Source organism: Semicossyphus pulcher, unplaced genomic scaffold (assembly GCF_022749685.1).
Source record: "Semicossyphus pulcher isolate SPU_LCO1_2020_fin unplaced genomic scaffold, fSemPul1.0.p SCAF_12, whole genome shotgun sequence".
NCBI classification, from domain to species: Eukaryota; Metazoa; Chordata; class Actinopteri; order Labriformes; family Labridae; genus Semicossyphus; species Semicossyphus pulcher.
The window spans coordinates 29709000-29728420 of record NW_027211626.1 but is presented as its reverse complement, the minus strand read 5'-3'; the positions used below and the strand labels follow the sequence as shown (position 1 = coordinate 29728420).

Sequence of the window (19421 nt, the reverse complement as noted above, 5' to 3'; positions counted from 1 at the left end):
CAAACCTTGTTCCAAAATCTCCTCTGTTGTTGTTTTTTTTGGCCTTTTGCCTTTAATTGATTGAAGAGTAACAGAAAATATGGGGAAGAGAGAATGGGGATGACATGCACCAAAAGGCTTGAGTCACAGTTGAACTGGTGGCCAATGCGTCAAGTGCCTGCCTACTGGGAGAGATATTAAGGGACCATCAGCACTGTATATATAGATGGACGATGCACCTCCATCTGCTCTCATTGTACGAAATTGATGTCAAAATAGCCCCTGTGATGGTGACGTAGTTTATTTAGCCAGAGTTGCGCAATAGAGATCAGTGGGTGGAGCCGCTGTAGCCCCTTCCGCTAACCAAAACACACTTAAATTACCGAAAAGAAAGCAAGGTCCCCCCCCCGCCAGCGTATTTAACAGCAGAACAGCTTCTTTGTGTTGGTCTGAAGCAGACGTTCACAGATACGGAAACTTCAATGACTGTTATGATTGTTTTACTTTCCTCTCGTCGTTCCTCCTCTACTCTGCTAATCCGGAACAGATCTGCTGCAGCAGCTGTATTTGTCAACAGAGCTGTCAATCGTCCTTTTTACAGCATCAAATAAACTAAATTTGTCAGAAAAACGAACACTTGGACATAAATCAGCATGATAAGAACTAACTATGGTGACAGAAACAATGTTTAAGAAAAATGTATTTGGCATCTATTTTGATTTTATAGTTTGACTCATGTCCCATATGTTAACATGGAGGAAGGGGCTTTGTTCATTACTCTGTGTTTGTTGTTCCCTTATTCTGTTTGACTTCCTTTATTCTTGCCAAACACTTACCTAAAATTCTTCACATCTTTCCCTTCATCCCTAATTTCACTCCCTGCTGTAGTTTCACATTGAATGCCCTTTCTGCTCTGCCTCCTCCTTTAACCTGACCTTGCCTGTCCTTTCTCGTCCATTTGTTTAGGCAGAGGAGATCGTTCGTAGGGAGTTGGAGAAGAAGGAGACACCCAGTCTGTACTGCCTACTTGGAGACATATTAAGGGACCATCAGTACTATGACCGGGCGTGGGAGCTGTCAGGCCGACGCAGCGCCAGATCTATGCGCTCCAAAGCCCTGCTGCACCTCCACAACAAGGAGTTCCAGCAGTGCGTCGACTGCTTCGAGCAGTCCGTCAAAATCAACGCCATGCAGGTAAAAGCAAAGTATCAACGTTTCTCTTCTCAAGTTTAATTTGATTTGAATAGAATGAAATTGTAGGATTGTGTTTATACTTTGTTTCTGGCTTCTTTAACCAAAGTTCACAAACACATTTGAGCTTACTGTGGGGGGATTCTGCATGGGCCAAGAGCATCTGCTCTCTTTATCTATAACCAACACACCAATCTTATTTTTATTTAACTCAGTAATGACGGAAATCACTCAATCAACAACTTTCTGCTACTTATCCAGGTCCTTGTATATTGGGCAAAGAAAAGTAGCTTGACTGTCCCCCAAGCTAGTTTCTTACTTGCTTACTTACAATAATCTTGTCAATCTTGTTTTATGAATCTTTTTGAAAAATATCTATGTATACATTTGGATGAACATTTATTTTGTTTGTGGGCGTGTGCGTTTGTTCTGACAGCTAGGAGTGTGGTTTTCACTCGGTTGTGCCTACTTTGCCATTGAGGGCTATGAGGGAGCTGCCAGAGCTTTCCAGAGATGTGTGGGACTAGAGCCAGATGTAAGTGCCCCCCTTAAACACACACACACACACACACACACACACACACAAGCAGAACAGAATTTCAATAACGACATCATAAGGTGGAAAAGTACAAGCAGTCAGTGAATAAAGAATACAAGAAAATATCATCCCTGACAATCTCTCACATTGACACGCCTGTTCCTTCATTCACAGTCATTATCTACAGCACACACACACACACACACACACACACACACACACACACACACACACACACACACACACTGCAGAACCCACTTGTTTTTGATGAGGTCTTTAATGGTCACTCTTCACATCACCCCTGAACCCTTTGACAGCTTCTTTGCATAATTGTGTGGATACTTGGAAATTGCCTACCTTTCTTCTTAGTGTTCTATTATTATCATTCTCTATTAGTCTTGCTCACTCATCTCCTTCCCCGTCCGCTCTTCTTTTTGTCATTCTTTTTGTCATCTTTTTTTTCTCTCTTTTTCCCCTTCAGAACGCAGAAGCGTGGAACAATCTCTCTACAGCCTTCATTCGCCTTAGAAAGAAGTGAGTATGAGTGTGTTTTGGAAACATTTTAGAGCGACATGTGTTCACTTGTTTGCACTGGCAGTGAGTGTTTGAGGTGATACAATGGATTCACTTTTGTCTAAAAGGATTTTTGCATTCACCAGCAAAGCACAGGTAACCTTTAATTTCCACAGTATTTTTTTAACAGCAAGTTTTCAAGTTTGGATACTTCAACAACCTCTCCAGTGAAAATCAAGTGTTTAACCTTGTAAACATCTCCATGTGGTGTTCTTCATGCACTACAAGACATTGTTTTCGGTGGTTGAAGATGTGCATAGTGGGCGGGGAATATGCAGATTCAGTAATTTGGATTTTACAAGGTAATTAAACGTATTTTGCAGTAAAAACATATCAGACACAATTTATTATTTCAAGCAGAGCATTTTATAAGTCTTAGAACATGACTGGAGCTGGTCTTTAAGCCTGATGGTGATAAAGTAAAGGTGAGGAAGTCACCAACAGTATAAGGGTTTATCCTCTCCAGACCGTGACTGTCTAAGGCCAGGCAAAGAAGGGAGCTGCCTGACCTAAGGGTTGCAGTACGTACATCAGGAGAAACTTCACTGATGATGTTTTTAAATACTATACAATACAAGATGTAAAAATAATTGTAATATTATTAACCTATACATATACGTATTATTAGTGGAAAAGCACTGATCGCTGACTTTTTGCTAGCTGTGACTAACATTACACTCTCTGCTAGCACCACCCTGTTGTTTGTTTTTGTCACATGATAATATGTAAACTCAGTGCGCTGACAGGCGTACTCAATGATACCCGTGTATTTTAGGCTAGGATAAGATACTGGTATCTGTATGGGAAAAACTCTAACCTCTAATGATCTCACAGGGAAGCAGATGTAAACAAAATGGAGAATTGTGGTTTATATAACAACCCACTGTCCAACTTGCAGAACATACATTTATTTGCTTGTAACGTTTCGTTACTCGCCTTCATCAGGCAAACTTTTGCAAACTTTTTTGCTTGCCTGATGACGGTCGAGTACCGAAGCAAATAAATGTATTTTCTGCAAGTTGGACAGTGTGCAGGAGTTTACTTGCAATATTTGAAATATGGAAACAGTGAACAGAACAAAAAAGAACTGTACAAACCTTTGTTTGGTTTGATTATTGAACAACACAGTAACACACAACCCTCTTACTCTGGACTTGTTCAGTATTTGGCAGCACATGTTAAAGAAATAATCTTAATCTATCTCTGGCTTCCTAAACCAAAGTTTACATAAATACTTTTAGTTAACTGTGGGAGATACTGCATTGGCTAGCAGTCTCTACTACCTTTATCAGTCACCAACACATACCTCACAATCTTCGTCTAAGTCAGTATTAATCAAAAACATTAAACTGCTAACTTTCTGCTACTTAAAGTAAAGTAGCTCAACTGTCCCACTAGCTAGTTACTCCCTCCAGCTTCAGCTTTTTGCTCCACACATCTGAAGGCAGCCAATGGTGCTATCCGCTTCTCCAATGGGCCCTGGAAAACATCCTCCAGACTACGTAAAACATCTGGCGGAGGCCAGGGAGCTTGCTAAACTACACTTCCTCAATCTAGGACACCAAGATCGTCAGGTTTGAAATTTAGACTGCAGATCCAAAGATTTTTCGATGATTTATATTCTCATCGTATTTTGGATTCTGTTCCGCTTCCATTGCCTGCAGGGATCAATGTCATGGACTGGAAAACAGTAGTATTTCACTCCAGCGCCTCTCGCTGGGCTGTTCCTTTCAGAGGGAGGGGCGCAATGCACGCTGGATGTTGTAGGAATGTTGAAACCACAAGCTGTTTGTACAACTTTCTCCACAGCTATGGCGCCAATTTCAAATATTATTGCTTCTATCGCTTACAGAGAACACCAGCTTTGACTGATAGTGCCTTTTTCCAGGGGCAAATTGCTCCTTTGAATATATCAACATTGTGAAAGTTCAAAATCACAGGTATGTTTGGGTGATGTTCTTTACATCTCTGGCTGTTGGAAGATGGGTTCATGTTCACAAAGACACAGACTCTGTGCCGTGTTTTGTTCTAGCAGAGAATGATGTGCAAGCAGAGAGGTATCCAGTGAATCCTGGGTGTCTTCGGTTCTTTGTTCACATCAGACTCATGTGCTTTCAGGCCTGAAATTGAAAAGCAAAGCAGGAAAGCTTCTATTAATACCTGGTTAGCACCACTGCTAATTCAGCAGAAGCACTTTTTAACTTTTAACACGTGTGTCTCTGTGTGCGTGCGCGTGTGTGCACGCATGTGCGCGCGTGTGTGCGCGTGTGTGCGTGTGTGTGTGTCTGTGTGTGTGTGTGTCTGTGTGTGTGTGTGTCTGTGTGTCTGTGTGTCTGTGTGTCTGTGTGTCTGTGTGTCTGTGTCAGCTGCATTGTATCTTTTCAATCAATGATCCCTCCACCAAAGCTCATATTACTGTGACTGCTTTTCTGTGTGTTCATTCACTGCTAACTCTTTCTTTTTTGTCCTTCTCTTCCTGTCACTCTCCTTGGCAGAGAAAAGGCCTTCCGTACCCTGCAGGAAGCCCTGAAGTGTAACTACGAACACTGGCAGATCTGGGAGAACTTCATTACTGTCAGCGTTGACATCGGGGACTTTGCTGAAGCCATCAAGGCCTACCACCATCTGATGGAGCTGAGGGAGAACTACAAGGACATCGAGGTAAAGGACTCAAGGACAATTCATGCCATCTTATTTTACATCTGAATGTCTTAAGCAAGGTTTGCAGTGTGTTGCATTGTATACATTGGATGAGGTTAGTTTATGACTCACAATGCAACTATGGAAGCTCAGTAAGAACTACCTAACACACATATGTATGTCTTGTTGTCTTCATATGACCTGTTTTTTTCCTATACTTGCAATTGATTGGCTAGAAGACAAGCCTGCATCTGACATCGGTGTATCCTCTCTCTTTCATCCAAATAATATATGAAAGTGTTATCAAACCAAATATAAACGAAATATTTGTTGTCCTCCTTTCAATGCGTGCTACTACAGCTCATTTTGCTTTGTTTTATTGTTTTCTCTTTTTCATGTTCTGATAATAGCCTGTCAGAACGTCCTCTAATTGGTCGAAAATGGCAAGGTTTTAAAAAAGAACGAACCATGGTTAACTGGCTCTGGACCAAGACCACCTCTTTTGCTTGGACCAAGATTCAGTGCAGCAGATACGGAAAAGTCACTCACACTCTGACGCTATCTACTTTAATTTATCATAAAGTTGACCTTGTTAGCATTTATATAGTCATTACTGACTTCTGAGAGAAGTTCAATAAAACTGTGTTTTATATTAACCAGAGACCTTCACTCTCCATTTTAGCTACATTAGTACATTTCCAAACGAACAGCTTTTATTTTGGAGGATACAGTAAAGTTACCTTTGCATGCACTGGTCTTGTTGTATTATTATTATTATTATTTATATTTGAGCTTTTAATTCCAACAACTGTACCTAATTTATCAACAGCTAACAGTAACTACCTCAAATTCTCATTTTCAAGGTCAGTTGCAAAAGATTTTCCTTTTTTCTTTCCTTTTTGTGTTTGAGTTTTGTCTGCTTGTTTAAGACAACTTTGCCCCCAGCATGTTCATTTATGCTGGTCATGTTGCGATCAGTGCCATCACTTAGACAGCGAGATGTAAAAGCACACAGGTGGAAAAGGTCAGCAGCAGCCTCCACGCTCCAAATAGATCTTCCAGTAAATTGAATTTGGCTCCGGTTTCTTCTCCTCCTCCTCGTTTTTAAATGCATCCTCTCTTACGAAAAATAGTAGTGAAATCTCAGATTTCATTAATAGTTCAGGAGTACTGTAACATTGCATGTCTTGGTGAAGTGAGACTGTTGAAAGAACTACATCTCATTTCACAGCCAAACATTAAAATAGTGGAAAGGGAAGAAAGAAGAGGGATACTGGGTGCTCACGGTAGCAAGGTGTCAAACTCCAGGTGAATGCCAGGCACTCTTGGAGGCTAAAAAGTACACTGTCAAGGGAGGAAGCCAATAGAATTTCTTTAGGCACACTCACACCGAGCCAAGGATTTAGTTTAAAATGCCTTTATTGAATCAGGGCATCTCTCATAAAAAACATCAGTATCAAAGGACTAAACGCCGGCTGGTTTGGACCCTCATTGGGTCTTCTCAGGGCGCGGCTTGGAAGAGTCATGAAAAACTAAAATAGTGGAATTTCAGAGCAAAATCTGAGATTTTCAATGGATTTGCCATTATCAGTGGATCAGCTTGCAGAGGCAAAGTAAATCTGCAAAATCGTTCAACTTTGGTAAACTTTGACCTGCAACTTTGCACCCTTGACCAGGAGCTAGTGTTAGGGAACAGAGAGCAATACAGTCTAAAACAAAAGATATTACAGCTAACATTACGTTTGCTGTTTAACAATTATTAAAGTATAAATGCGTCTCTTGCATCAAGCTATCTTGTGAGTAATCTCCTTTTACAGAAATGTGTACATGCATGCAGAATCTTGGTGTTGGTGGTGCCAATCAGGTTTGAGCTGGCTTTTGTTGTATGCAGGAAAACAAACCATGTAGAGACTGAAGACTTAAGCTTTTTATAAATCTCTGCATATGAAGTTTTGTCCTGTATATCAGATATATTTTATTGTGATATGCTCCTGCTAAACTGGAAGCCCCGACATACTGGCCGTCCTCGCCAAAAGATGAATGAACAAACGTTTATAGGGTCAGAGGTTGTATTGAGAGTGATTGTGACTGGCTAGTCCTAGCATGTTCTTAATTGTCCAGCATGTTTGTGATTAATTGGACAGCTATAGAAGTTCAAAGTCTGACCTAACCAGCAGTGAGACTCCACCAAGCTTTTGGCACTGGTTTTCTGTTTTCTCTACCAGAGAATACTGCAACAATTATACCAACCTTTCCAGTGTTTGAGACTTTGTACCCAAGGACAGATAAACAAGAAAAGCAATGGTATTTTTATAACAGCTTTAATTAGATATAACACTGTCCTAGTGAAAAGAGCCTGTCAAAACGTCGCCTGAAAACTTCACATAAAAGACTCTTTGCTTCAAAAGACTATTCTATTCTACCTTTCTATTTTTACTCCCATCCATCTCACACCTTATAAAAGGGTTTTTTTTAGATAGCGATGACACTCGGCCTCATTTAACTGCATAATCACACCACAGTCACATTTTTAGAAACAACATGTCTGCCTTATAATATTTCATATTTTCTTCCTGTGGTTGTCTTTAGGCCTGGCTCAGAGGGTGAGAGGTGGAGCAGTGGTGAAGGAGAGATGGTGGCAAAGACCACCATGAATTCCTCTCTTATGGAATGTATAGAGGGCTGGTGACAGACATGCTTTGACTGGCTGATAGATTTCAAAGGAGCTGAGGGTCACATGGCTCAGCTTTGTGCCTCATGGGGTTAAATGAGATTCACAGGAACCTTACAGTAAAACACACACACACACACACACACACACACACACACACTCACACACACACACACACACACACACACACACACACACACACACACTCATTCACACAGAGGCACTATGCAAAAAATCCCTTGAGAAAAATATCTTTATTTTAGATATTTTTTCATTGTAGTGATATAAAAGTAAACTTAAAGATGAGCTTCATAGAAGTTATTCTCCTTTTTGAGATAAACATTTGACACTAACTGGATCCAGCAGGAATCTGAATAAGTCATCCATTCACTTTTCATCCTAATATGTCACTTTTCACCAAAGTGATGAGCAGCATATAAAAGAAGTCAATTTTATGGATTTAATCTCAGTCTCATCTCAGGAAATGTCACATCAAAGGGACTGACATGAGAGACGCTCAGGCAGATATTACCCAGCAGCACCTTGGGCCTCTTCTACTTTGAAAATACAGACAATATACGGCCCAGTAGGTCAGGAGCCAAATTTCAGTAGCCTGTGTTGAGGTGTGAACAGATGACACAGCATTACAGTTAGCCTCCCAGCCGCACACCAAAGAAGCACGACAGATGGTTCGTTAGTTACTGGTGGGAGGCAGAGAACTCATAGAAAGATTTCACTCATAGAACAGATTCCAGCTGGAGCTCAACTCAGGAGGCCATTATTGTTCTTAAAAGATAATAGGGGGACTGTTGGAGAGAGAAGAGAGTGAGAGGGATGATAATTAGGGGTTTTACCTGTGCACTGACTCTCATTCGTGATTATATTATTGTATTCTAACATTTATTCACTTTCTTATTTCTTACATTTATTGTTGATCTTTTTCGTCTGTTAGTGTTGGCTGAGGGACTTTCATCATCTCTTGCCTTCTGATTCTGCATATATACGCAAAATCTGAAGGCAAATGACACCATTTTTGGTGGAAAGTTTTCTATTATCTGTGTATAGTCCGTGTGGAGAGGTAAAGAGGCAGAACACGTCAGCCACAATGTAATCCCAAAACCCATGAACAATTTTATTTTTCTCCATAAACATCGATCTGCATATTAGAGCAGATGACAAACTGCTCTTAGACATCATCTCTCAACTCCTACTCCATTCTCACTTCAAGTTGCTATTTAGACTGTAAATGATGCTACGCACAGAATCTCGGATCTCGGATCCCATTGGCTATAGTCTGGCAACGATATAGCCTCTGGGGACAACGGTGAACATTATGGGCATGTAGCCAGCGGTTAGTGATAAACGACATCCAGTTGGCGACTGTGATTTACGTGTCGAAATTTCAACATCATGATGTAGATTTGTAAAAAGTAAAAATGAAGCTTTGTCAGGTCTGTTCTCAAGAGGAGAAGAAGACAATGTAAAATGCTTGTTTCTTGAACGGAGGTTGGATCGATCATTTCTGATGTATTGAGGAAGTCGGGAAATTGGAAATGCTGAAAGCTTTTGTGACACTGCGTCAGGGAATTTATCTCAAGTCTTTATCTCGAGAATTTTTGATCTGGAACAGATTGATAGCTGAACTTGCTGCAGATGTCTGTATATAGAGATTAATAAGAAGGTAAATGCTCGTCAGATGATGCTGATGGAGGCGGGATGTCACGACGTTCCCCCTGCTTTTGCTCTCCACACAGACTGTTTTTCCTGCATACGCCGCAGCCTGCTGATACGTGATCAATATTACTCAGACTGCAAGAGTCCGACTTGACATCCCTAAAATCCTAACACCTGCCTACAGATTTTACATTTCTTTGTAGAATCTCTAAATAGAGATTAGCTTTGTAATACTATAGAACTAGCTATTGTAGAGAGCTACAATTTAGCATTGCATTATTAGCTTTCAAAACTAATTGGGGCGTCTCAGCTAACACTGCATGTGTATGCCAAATGCAAACTCTGATTTCATAGCAAAGAATTTTCTGACTCATCATTTAATGATCAGTTGATTGAATGATTTTCAAATAGCAGACTTCAGCTTCCTGCTCTGATTCTGTCTCATATGACTCAAACATTCTGTTTCTGCTGCACTACACTGATGCTGACGTGCCGCTGTTGTGTGCGTTGGCAGGCAGACGTCATAAAACATGATCTGTGTCACGCCCACACAGTCTTGAGAAATGGTTTTGACGACTAGATGAGCTGTTTTCTGAATGAGCTTTTCTAACACTTATGAATGTTTATTTTCACTCAGATTTTTGTAGGTGCTTAACGAGACTCCGAACTTCATTCACTGTCATTTATGCATTTTTACCATTTCCAGACAAATTTTCAGAGGCTGCAAAACTATAGTTCTAAAAAAATTCACAGTTTTTTTTGGAATAAAACAATGCATTTGTAAGCTGGTTATCTGTAGGTCTTCAATTGAATTTGCAAAGGCTTGGGGCTGCATGCCACGGACAGAGAGAACTAAGAGACCAACTAACATGTCGTTATGTTTGTTCTTTGCATTTGATTTTTTCATTATAACACTGACAATCACAGGAAGGCCTTCATTGTGAAACCCAGTGTTTCTGTCTCCAAGGAGACCCGGACCAAGTTACACTCTCAGTCATGAAAAAAGGGTCAATTTGATTTAATTGTTTAGTGTTTATTAAAATTATGTTAATATAATTTTAGTCTTAGTCCTTTGACCAAACATTTATCTGTTTTGAGTTTGAGTAAAAAAAATTCAGTAATTGGATTTGTTTCAGTTTTAGTAAACAAAAGCTTTGCTGGTTGTTTTTAAGGTTTCATTAGTACTTAACTGTGGCAGATTGGCATAATTACCATAAACCATGGAAACAAGTTAAGGGGATAATTTTCTTTTTTTGGTCTCATGCCAATGCCATGAGTGAAAATTAAAAGCACATTTGTCATAAACCCAGTTACTTTCCATCCTGCTGCTGCCTCACTGGTTTCTTTGGCAGCACTGAGCAGCGCTGCTGTTTCATGAACACTGATTAAAGGATTGCATGAGGCAAAGAATTCAAAATGAGTTATTTTTTATGTCAAATCAGGCATTAACGTATGTTTTCTTTTTTTCCCCCATGTCAGATTCTACAGATCCTGGTCAGAGCTGTTGTTGAAGACATGACAGGCATCCAGGGTGTGCAGGCAGGAACTCTCCGGCCCAAACTGAAGGAGCTCCTGGGACGTGTCAGTTCCCGCCACAGCTCTGACTCTGAGGTGTGGCGGCAGTACGCTCTGCTATACGGTGACGGCCAAAGCTCCGACCCAGAGGAAAATGAAAAGGTCGGTGTCACAACCAGCACCAACATGCTTTTAACATTTAACCATCACTCACATGTTCAACAAAGCGACCCTCTCGCAGCCATTCAAGGTCAATACAAGTGGATGCAAACTGATACCAAATCGCTTTAGATAAAGGTGTCTCAGTACAAGTGGAAAATATTTTGACTTTGCGCTCTCCTATAACTTTATAACTCAATCACAAGGCTAGCCTTTCAACTCTCTGTTAGCAAGCCAGCTAGCTTGAAAGTACAATGTACATATATTTTGTAGAATAATTATGTTAGTCTTGTTGGACTTTGCACTTTGAGTGTGCATTTATTGTTGAAAATGGGCGCAGCCTCAAACATATTGGCACATAACTCAAGAGTGCACTGACTTCTCTTTAAACAGACAGTGGATGTAAAACAATTTGCTGTTTACCGTAAAAGGAATTATGACTTTCAGCTAGATTTTTCTGTTTTATTGTTTGAGTGAATGAAGAAAACCATTTCAAATGTTTGACTCTGTGGTGCTTTAAGTGATGCTTTAAACATAGTCAGCTGAACCAAACAAAGTATAGTGAGGGAATTTAAAAAATAATAATAAAAAAATATGAGCAAAAGCCTTGAGAGTATTTGACTTCTGTCTAAAACAATGATGGTTTTTCAGGCACTTCAGTTCTTGTCGAAGGCCCATCGCTGTGAGGTTCAGACTGGCGGCTGGGAGAAAGACTCTGGTCTCTTCAAGGAGGTCATCAAAAGAGCCCTCACTATGGGTGAAGGTGAGAGCACCATCCAGCTGAACACAGAAATCTTAGTGGTGTTTAGTGGTCAAAATGTGTATGCCTGTTGATTTGATACCCTATGTATCAGTATCATAAGTATGTTTTTAGATATCTTTGAGTATACGTCTGTAGTTTAGTCACTTGTGTAAGTCGACAGAGCTGCTGTGAACACTGCTGTGTCCTGCAGTGAATACACACCATCAGCTGCTGTCCTATGAGCAGTGTGATGATGCTGCTTAAGGGTCGGACTGGATGCAATGCAGAACAAAGTCCTATTAAAAATATAAAAAATATGGGGCGCTGGTTTAGCTCAATTGGTAGCGCAGGCGCTCAGTGTACAGAGGCTACAGTCCTTGACACACTGATCGCAGGTTTGACTCCGTGATCATTTGGTGCATGTCATCCCCCACTCTCTCCTCCCCACGTTTCCTGTCTCTCATCAGCTGTCCTATAAATAAAGTCAAACGTCCAAAAAATATACATTTAAAAAAAATAAAAACAATAAAATATATAGTGTGATATTATATTTTATCCAGCAGTGCAAGTGCCTATTTATAAAAGAATGAGGGTTCACACTTTGACAGAGTCTCAGACTCTATCAGGCTTTAAGTGGCATCACCTACTGGGTGCCTTCCAGCTGTTCCTCCAGCGTCCATGGTAGGTAAGGGACCAAACCTCCCTGTGAAATTATGGCAATAAGGCCACTTTCCTTTCTACCCTTGGCTATGTGACCTTCCCCTAACCAAACCAATCAGCCCAGGTTTCCCGGAGAGGCAGAGGCAATGAAAGGATAGAGAAAGGAGTGGGAGGAAAGTGGGAGAGCTGTGTCTAGGATTCCAGTTTAGTTGTTAATCTCCACAGTCCCCAGATGTTTTCATTTCAGCAGGACATGCGGTGCTGAATTAAACATCAGAGAAGCAGTCAGGAGCTCGCATGTGGCAGTGTAGGCTGGAGGTGTCAGATGGTCTTTTACATCATTCCTATTCTTCTTGTGCTGTGCGTATAAGATGCTCATTTTTATTGAGCTCACACACTTAGTTCAGATCTGCAAATAGAAATCCCACTGTTCTGCAGCATCTTGATTACTTTCTGCCATTAAGGTTTCATGCCAACGGCTGTGTTACTTACAATACATGTTTCACAGACACAGAACAACATGAGCAGACAATACTGCACGATAACTAGACCTCTGTGTCTCGCTCCTCTTCTCTGCTGGAGGCTCAGGACTTGACGACACATTTACCAACACAACACACCCTAATGTTAAGGACCCATTGTGAGTAATGTAGGCGCCAGGTTACAACAACAAATAAAAATTTGTGGAATGAAAAAGACAACATCTATGCATGTTTGAATTCTTAAAAAAACAACAATATAATAATACATAACAAGGTATCGGTTGAACTGATGAAGCAGCACAAAAGGGGCAGAATAAATACCAAGTGCAGTGTGTTTTACATTTATAGTTTAATTCTGCTGTTTACATTGTGAAACAGGAGAAAGGATTTTATGAATTTGAATTCAATTTGTTGAAAGGCTAGCCCCTTGAAATGAAGTATCTCTTTTTTGAGGGTGTCCAACAGGGACAAAATAATACTAAAACAAAAAACATTACATAACAAACGTACACTGCAAATGCACAGTAGAACAGCTCCCTCACCCTCAACATACATCAATTACATCTAGGGATGCACTGATGCATCGGCTGAACATCGGAATCGGCCGATATTGGCATATAAGGTGGCATGCACCGATGGCAGTAGCCGATGTTTTCATTATTTAACTGCTTTAATTGTGCAGTAAATTTAATTGTAACATAAAAGTATTTGTTTTCAGAAAGATTTTTGTTTGAAATGTTTGTACTATGACCAGGTGAATCTAAAACAGGCGAAGGCCGCGATTAGACAGAGCGCGTTTTGCAGGCTGTTAAACGCGAGGCGCACCGCACTGCCTTTTCTGTTGAAGCCTACGATTAAAAAAGAGCAGCTCACTGCGCCTCTACATTCATCCCATTGGATAATGAGAAAAAACACCAATGACGCAAGGCGCTTTTCTGTTTTGAGTTGAAGTTTTTTCAACTCGAGGCGCTCGGAGTGTTTCCTCAAAAAAACGAGGCGCACAAAGCGGAAAAACGCGAGGCACTCAGAAACGCAAAACTAGAGCGCAAAAAGCGTCCCTCTCATTGAGCACAACCACAAAAAACGGCCCCCAGCTGCTAAAACACGTTCGGTCTGATCGGGCCCTGAAGTTATTTTCTGAAAAAAGATTATTCTTATGTGAAAAAAGTTTCAATAAAAAGATGTTTTGGGAATTTGAAAAGATTGAATTCCTGCTTTCTCAAAGAGTGTAATGAAGGCCTGAATAAATATTTTTTTTTATAATTTGAGTTAATTTTTTCCCCTTATCCAGACACTGATTTTCTCAATCGGTGCATCTCTAATTACATCATCATAATAGCAGTCTGAAGCAGTTTGTCTTCAGTCTATTTGTAGCACAAAGGAACTGAAGATTGTAAGTACACACAGATTAAAACACAAACAAGGTTGCTACAAGATGCTCAAATGAAGATGCAATGAAGCTGTTGCAAATGTCTGAGTGGATATGAAGATCGAATACAGCAGTGGCAGCGCGCACAACTCCAAACTATGTTACAAAATATCGTTTCGGGTGCACGGTAGAAAATCAAATCCAGAAAAACAAAAACTATGGCATAGAGTCGTCCGTGACCCACATTAAAGTCAGTCATATATGATCTTGTGAGTGCCTAACCTCGCGTAAATTATATTTTAAATTTAGGCTGCAAGGTTTGAGTCATATGTGTTTTAATAAACAATGGCATTATGAACAATAATTTGACAAATCCAGTGAAAGACTTGAAATAAAAGCAATTGAATGATAAAGTATGCTCAGATACACGTCACTTGCTGAATAGTCTTTTACGCTAAAATGTGGTGTAACAATGCTGTGTGACTGACTTTAAGGCTACTCTCTACTAATGCTACTATCTACCGTCTGTATTTTAACTTATACAAGTAAACAAAAGGTTCTGGTCATACCAGACCAAGTGAGACTGTTGCACTGAAACCCCTGAGCGTATTGAGTTTAGCAACAGTTTATTATTTCACTTATAAATACAGCATTGTAAGTAAGTAGATATTGTAAGTTTACAATTAGAGAGTAGAAGCCTTATCTCTCATCACAACAGTTACATAGTCTTGAACTTCACTGTTGGTTTGAATCGGTTAATGAGATTTATTGATAATTAAAAAAATCTAGAATGTCAGCAGACTTTTCCCAAACAGTGATGTTCTTTTCTAAATGTTCCTGAGGTTTCCTGAGATCATTTTATAAAACTTCCAAACATTTCGGGAAGGGTCCTTACAGAGATAAACCTTATTTATTTTCTACTAGAAAGAGCTGCATTCGTCTCTTTAAAGCCAGCAGACAACGTTGACACGGACAAAAGTACTCATACTACCTTGCAGAATATGGGAGTTGCTGGTCCACTGTTGCCTCGATCAGTTTGTTTATTGTGATGTTGTTTGGCCTTTGTGTTTTTTATGGTTATTTCCGATCGTATACAATATTTGTTTAACACACAGAGGCAAAAATAAGCAGTCTCAGTAGATGTACTTTGATCGGGCACATTTGCCTCCAAGGAGTACTTTGCAGCCATTACATCAGTTTTGCGGCTGAAGCAGTCTTCTGGAGCAGTTCCAAAACTTTTGTTGTCATTAGTCATTTAGACTAAAAAAATGTATGTTAGAGAAAAAAAAGCAGATTACCCTTTAAACATACCGAGATGAATCTATGTCGACCTCACCCTGGACTACACATTACAGTCAGCTCCACTGAAGCACACCCACAGTCACAAGGTTTAAAAGAACAGAAAGCAAAGGACAGATAAAGCAGAGCAGGAGGGAAGTGTCTCCATAAATCACGACCATTTGACCTTTACAGTCACAGCTAAGGCACAGACGGGCCGCGTTGCCAAGGAGGCAGAGCGGGAGACAGGAAACAGACCGTTTTCCTTCCATGTGGGAGAGAGAGACTGATTCCAAAGGTCCGGACTTCCAGGTCTTGCAGACTTGGGGACTTTGGTGCGTTCCCGGGAAGTCTGCCAGTGTGAAGCCTGTCCAAACCCACAATTCACCCAGTCCACAAGGTGCCTCAAGCAGACTTTCTGCAGACTTCCAGAGAGCCCAGCTTTGGTGCAGACTTCACCAGACTTTACTGATTTATTAACAGAAATTGCATATTTGTTTTTCTTATTTGCCTACTCTGTAGGAGTCGTGGATGTGGTATAAAGAGTGGGAAGGTGCGTTGAGGGTGGTGGTCTGGTGCAACACAAATGGTGTCATCAAATACTTCTATTTGTTTGTTTTATCAACTGATGTTTATAATTTTATTTTTGAGGGTTCATTACATTTTTTTTTTTACAGGGTCATGTTCAGTATATAATTACTTAAAATGTAGGACAAAACACAAGAGACCTAAGTAAGTAACATGAGTAACTAATCCTCCATGCTCCATCTGTTCCCTGAATCTCTCTCTGTTTCTCAGTGACCATCAGCTGCAGTAAGACGAAGAGTCACCCAAAAGAAGCTCTTCAGATGCTCTCCTCCACCCGCCTCAGCCTCAGGAGTCTGGCCACCAAAGCCAAGGTACAGTCCACCAATAACAGTCCCCTGCTGACCCTGTAGACCCCTCCCCTTCTCCATGACATCACTGCTTTCCATGACTCATGGTTGATGTTAGAGCGGGCGGCATCAAGACCTCACTTCATTTTATTGCTCTTTTCTTACATCTTGAGTCTGAACATGGCTGCTTCAGTGTCAGTAAATATAGCAGAGTGCTGGTGGCAACAGAACATACACGAAGGCTGTATACATTAACTAACATATATATATATATATTTTGTATTTATTTTTTTAATAAATATCCATATCGGCTTCAAAAATACATGTTGTCAGTTTTCACTCAAGATCCAAGAAGAAAGGAGAGAATTGCAGCAGCACACCAAGATCAGAATCTGCTCATGGCTGTTTTAGCTCATGTTTTTTACATATGATCCTTCAGTAGATCATCATTTAATGCTTTTCTCTGCATCGCACTGTTCTAGCAAATGCACACAGATGTTGCGACGGGTCAGGTCCACGCCGAGCTGCAGGATGGTGTCGCTGCTCTGGAGCAGCTCATCACAGAGCTGCAGGAGCTGGGCGGGAAGCTGCAAGACCAATCACAGTGAGCGTCCTCCTGAGGAAGAACAGAAGCTGTGGCTCTGAAGGAAACCCAGAAGTAGCTGCAGGTGTCACTCATGAAGAGTTTAAATCAAGTTTTACATTTGCAACTGAGAATAATAATACATCCAATTGGGAACTGTAAGCCAAAGGACTCCCTTTGTAGTTTTTATACGTCTATATCCACATTGGAATGTAAACAATGACTGTAATGCATCAAAAAGTAAAATATGTAACATTTTCAATGCTTGTCTTTTTTGTTTCTGGTGTAAAAGAAAAGCTGATCTTTGGGTCATAAAATCACTTTAATCCATCACATAAAGAGCGTTAGGAGCATGATGCTGTGACGTTGGTGTCCATGTGTAAATGTTGCACTGGTTACTGTATATAGCAAGAAAGCACATATTAAAATCCCTCAGCATAGTAAGGACAATCATGGTTAAAGCAGAAAATTAGATTATTTCCTAATTATAGGATTCATGTTATACATCAACTCACGCTATTAATGCAAATACATTTTGTCAGTGTTCTGTTGCAATAAGATGTTCACAATCTTGTTTTTGCTGACCTCCAGTGGTTACATTTTCTATTTTTTCCATTTTCTCCCTGCTGTGACGTAGAAGTGTACTTCAGGATGACTTGGTACACTATGACATCGCTATAGATTGTGGTTTCAGCTCAGAGAGCATTTCTTATTGGCAAAGATTAAAGTCTTGAACCGGAGAGAGCAGTGAGACTCTGCCTTCCAGCCTGCTGTTAAACAATCTGTCTTAAAACAACAGCGTTGGCTTGTAAAAAGTATCAAAACCATCTCCATTAGTATTATTTATGATAATATCGGAAGGACTTAGCTAATAGCTGGTGGTTCATAAGTGATGATGGAGATACTTTTCTATAAACTGATGTGTTGTTTTAAGAAAATCATTATACCTTTTCCAAAAGCTTTATTGCAAGTGGGTTGCTACGTGTTTAGGGACTTTTTCTATACCAGCACTGTTTGCAGGTTGACAATTAAAAATCTTTTTTTTATTTGAAAAAGAAAAGAGTTTCTTTCCTGTAATATCAAAGTGAGTTAAATAAGTTTAAAATTCTGCAGTTGAGCAACATCTCGATAAGATCATACATTCACATAAAGAAACAGGAGTCATTGGTGAGATACTGTACAGTCCTTCAAACTTCAAACACAGCACATTTGTCCTCACCTTCTCTGACAGTAATAAGCATTCTTTGATTTAACATTGTGAGTGCCTTAAAAAACACATGACGGTTACACAACAAAATCTTTAGCATTTGTCTGATCAGCTCCCTCTGGTTAAACTCTCACTCCCGCCACTGTTTCTGAATGTTTTTTCATTAAGTTTCTTTTTGAAAAAAAGAATCACGGCGTGGTTTAAGTCAGATGTAGTCATTACGATTACCGCTGAAAGAGGCCATGGGTACAATAAAAAAAACCCAACCTGTTTTTGTTGTTGTTGTCCAACTTGAATTTTTTCTTCTTGAAAGATGAACTCTACTACCTTTCACATGATCGTGAGGATGGTCTTGATATATTCGCTTGAATCTGACCTTTCCTCTCGAGGACCAGCAGAACTCAACCTGTGGACTGAAATTTTGGGCCAAATCCCAATCTCTACACTTCGAGAATTAAGGACGTTGTGGCATGGTCTCGCTAAGTCTGTGAGTGCTTAGTGCTGTCCCTCAGTCAAATCACCAAGTGCATGTGGACTTTACGTTGGCATAGCTGCAGTCTTTCCTGTGATTCATTGCAAACTTGATGACGTGAACGTTATTGTCTCCCCACGAATTGTAAACAAATGTTTGTATAATGAAAAAGAATTCAATAAAGCTTGGAAACTAAATACCATCAAAGCAAGCATGGACAGTAATGGAAAAAAAATGCAAATCTATATTTATCAGGACATGACAACATGTCAATCAATCACTGTGGTGGTTATTAATCGCATATATTTAGATATGTTTGTGTTTTACAGTCATAAAGTCACAAATGATTAACATTACTGTTTTGTTTTACGTTTGAAATTTTGCTAAAATATAGAAACACTCATGTACACAATAACATAGGCCTACAGGAGGTTGGCTTTTTTTTAATAACCTATTTAATTTTGTTTACAGGTTACATGTTAAGCACTGCACATAACTGTAAAGTCTGTGAGGGTTCAGTGCTCAGGCTTAGAGTGGAGATTGGGATTGGGCAATTCTGTCTTTATTGATCAAAGTCAAGCTCCAAGTGGCAGGACAGGAAATAAGGGAAGAGAGATGGAAATGACTGTAAAAGGGCTCCCCAAGTCTTGGAATCTGTTAAAGAAGAAAGTTGACAGCAGTTAGCAGTTTTGATTTCTCATCAAAGATCTGTGCTTTTATTGTTTATTATTTTGTTTTGTTTTTTCACAATAACCCTAAATTGAGTTATTATTAGGATGGTGATGTGAAGGATTTCTTCCTCTTGGCTGCACA

At 40.0% G+C, this 19421-nt stretch overlaps 1 protein-coding gene across 1 annotated transcript in view; it reads left to right on the top strand.

The window, feature by feature from the left end:
* The window catches only part of ttc27 (tetratricopeptide repeat domain 27), a 71693-nt gene extending 52842 nt beyond the window's left edge, over positions 1-18851 (top strand). The window contains exons 13-20 of the mRNA XM_069658665.1: positions 946-1173; positions 1607-1705; positions 2190-2242; positions 4777-4942; positions 10746-10943; positions 11592-11703; positions 16270-16370; positions 16829-18851. Coding sequence (XP_069514766.1) covers positions 946-1173; positions 1607-1705; positions 2190-2242; positions 4777-4942; positions 10746-10943; positions 11592-11703; positions 16270-16370; positions 16829-16954 — 1083 coding nt within the window. The 3' untranslated portion in view covers positions 16955-18851. The remainder of the gene's footprint in view (positions 1-945; positions 1174-1606; positions 1706-2189; positions 2243-4776; positions 4943-10745; positions 10944-11591; positions 11704-16269; positions 16371-16828) is intronic.
* Positions 18852-19421: the final 570 nt, after the last annotated feature.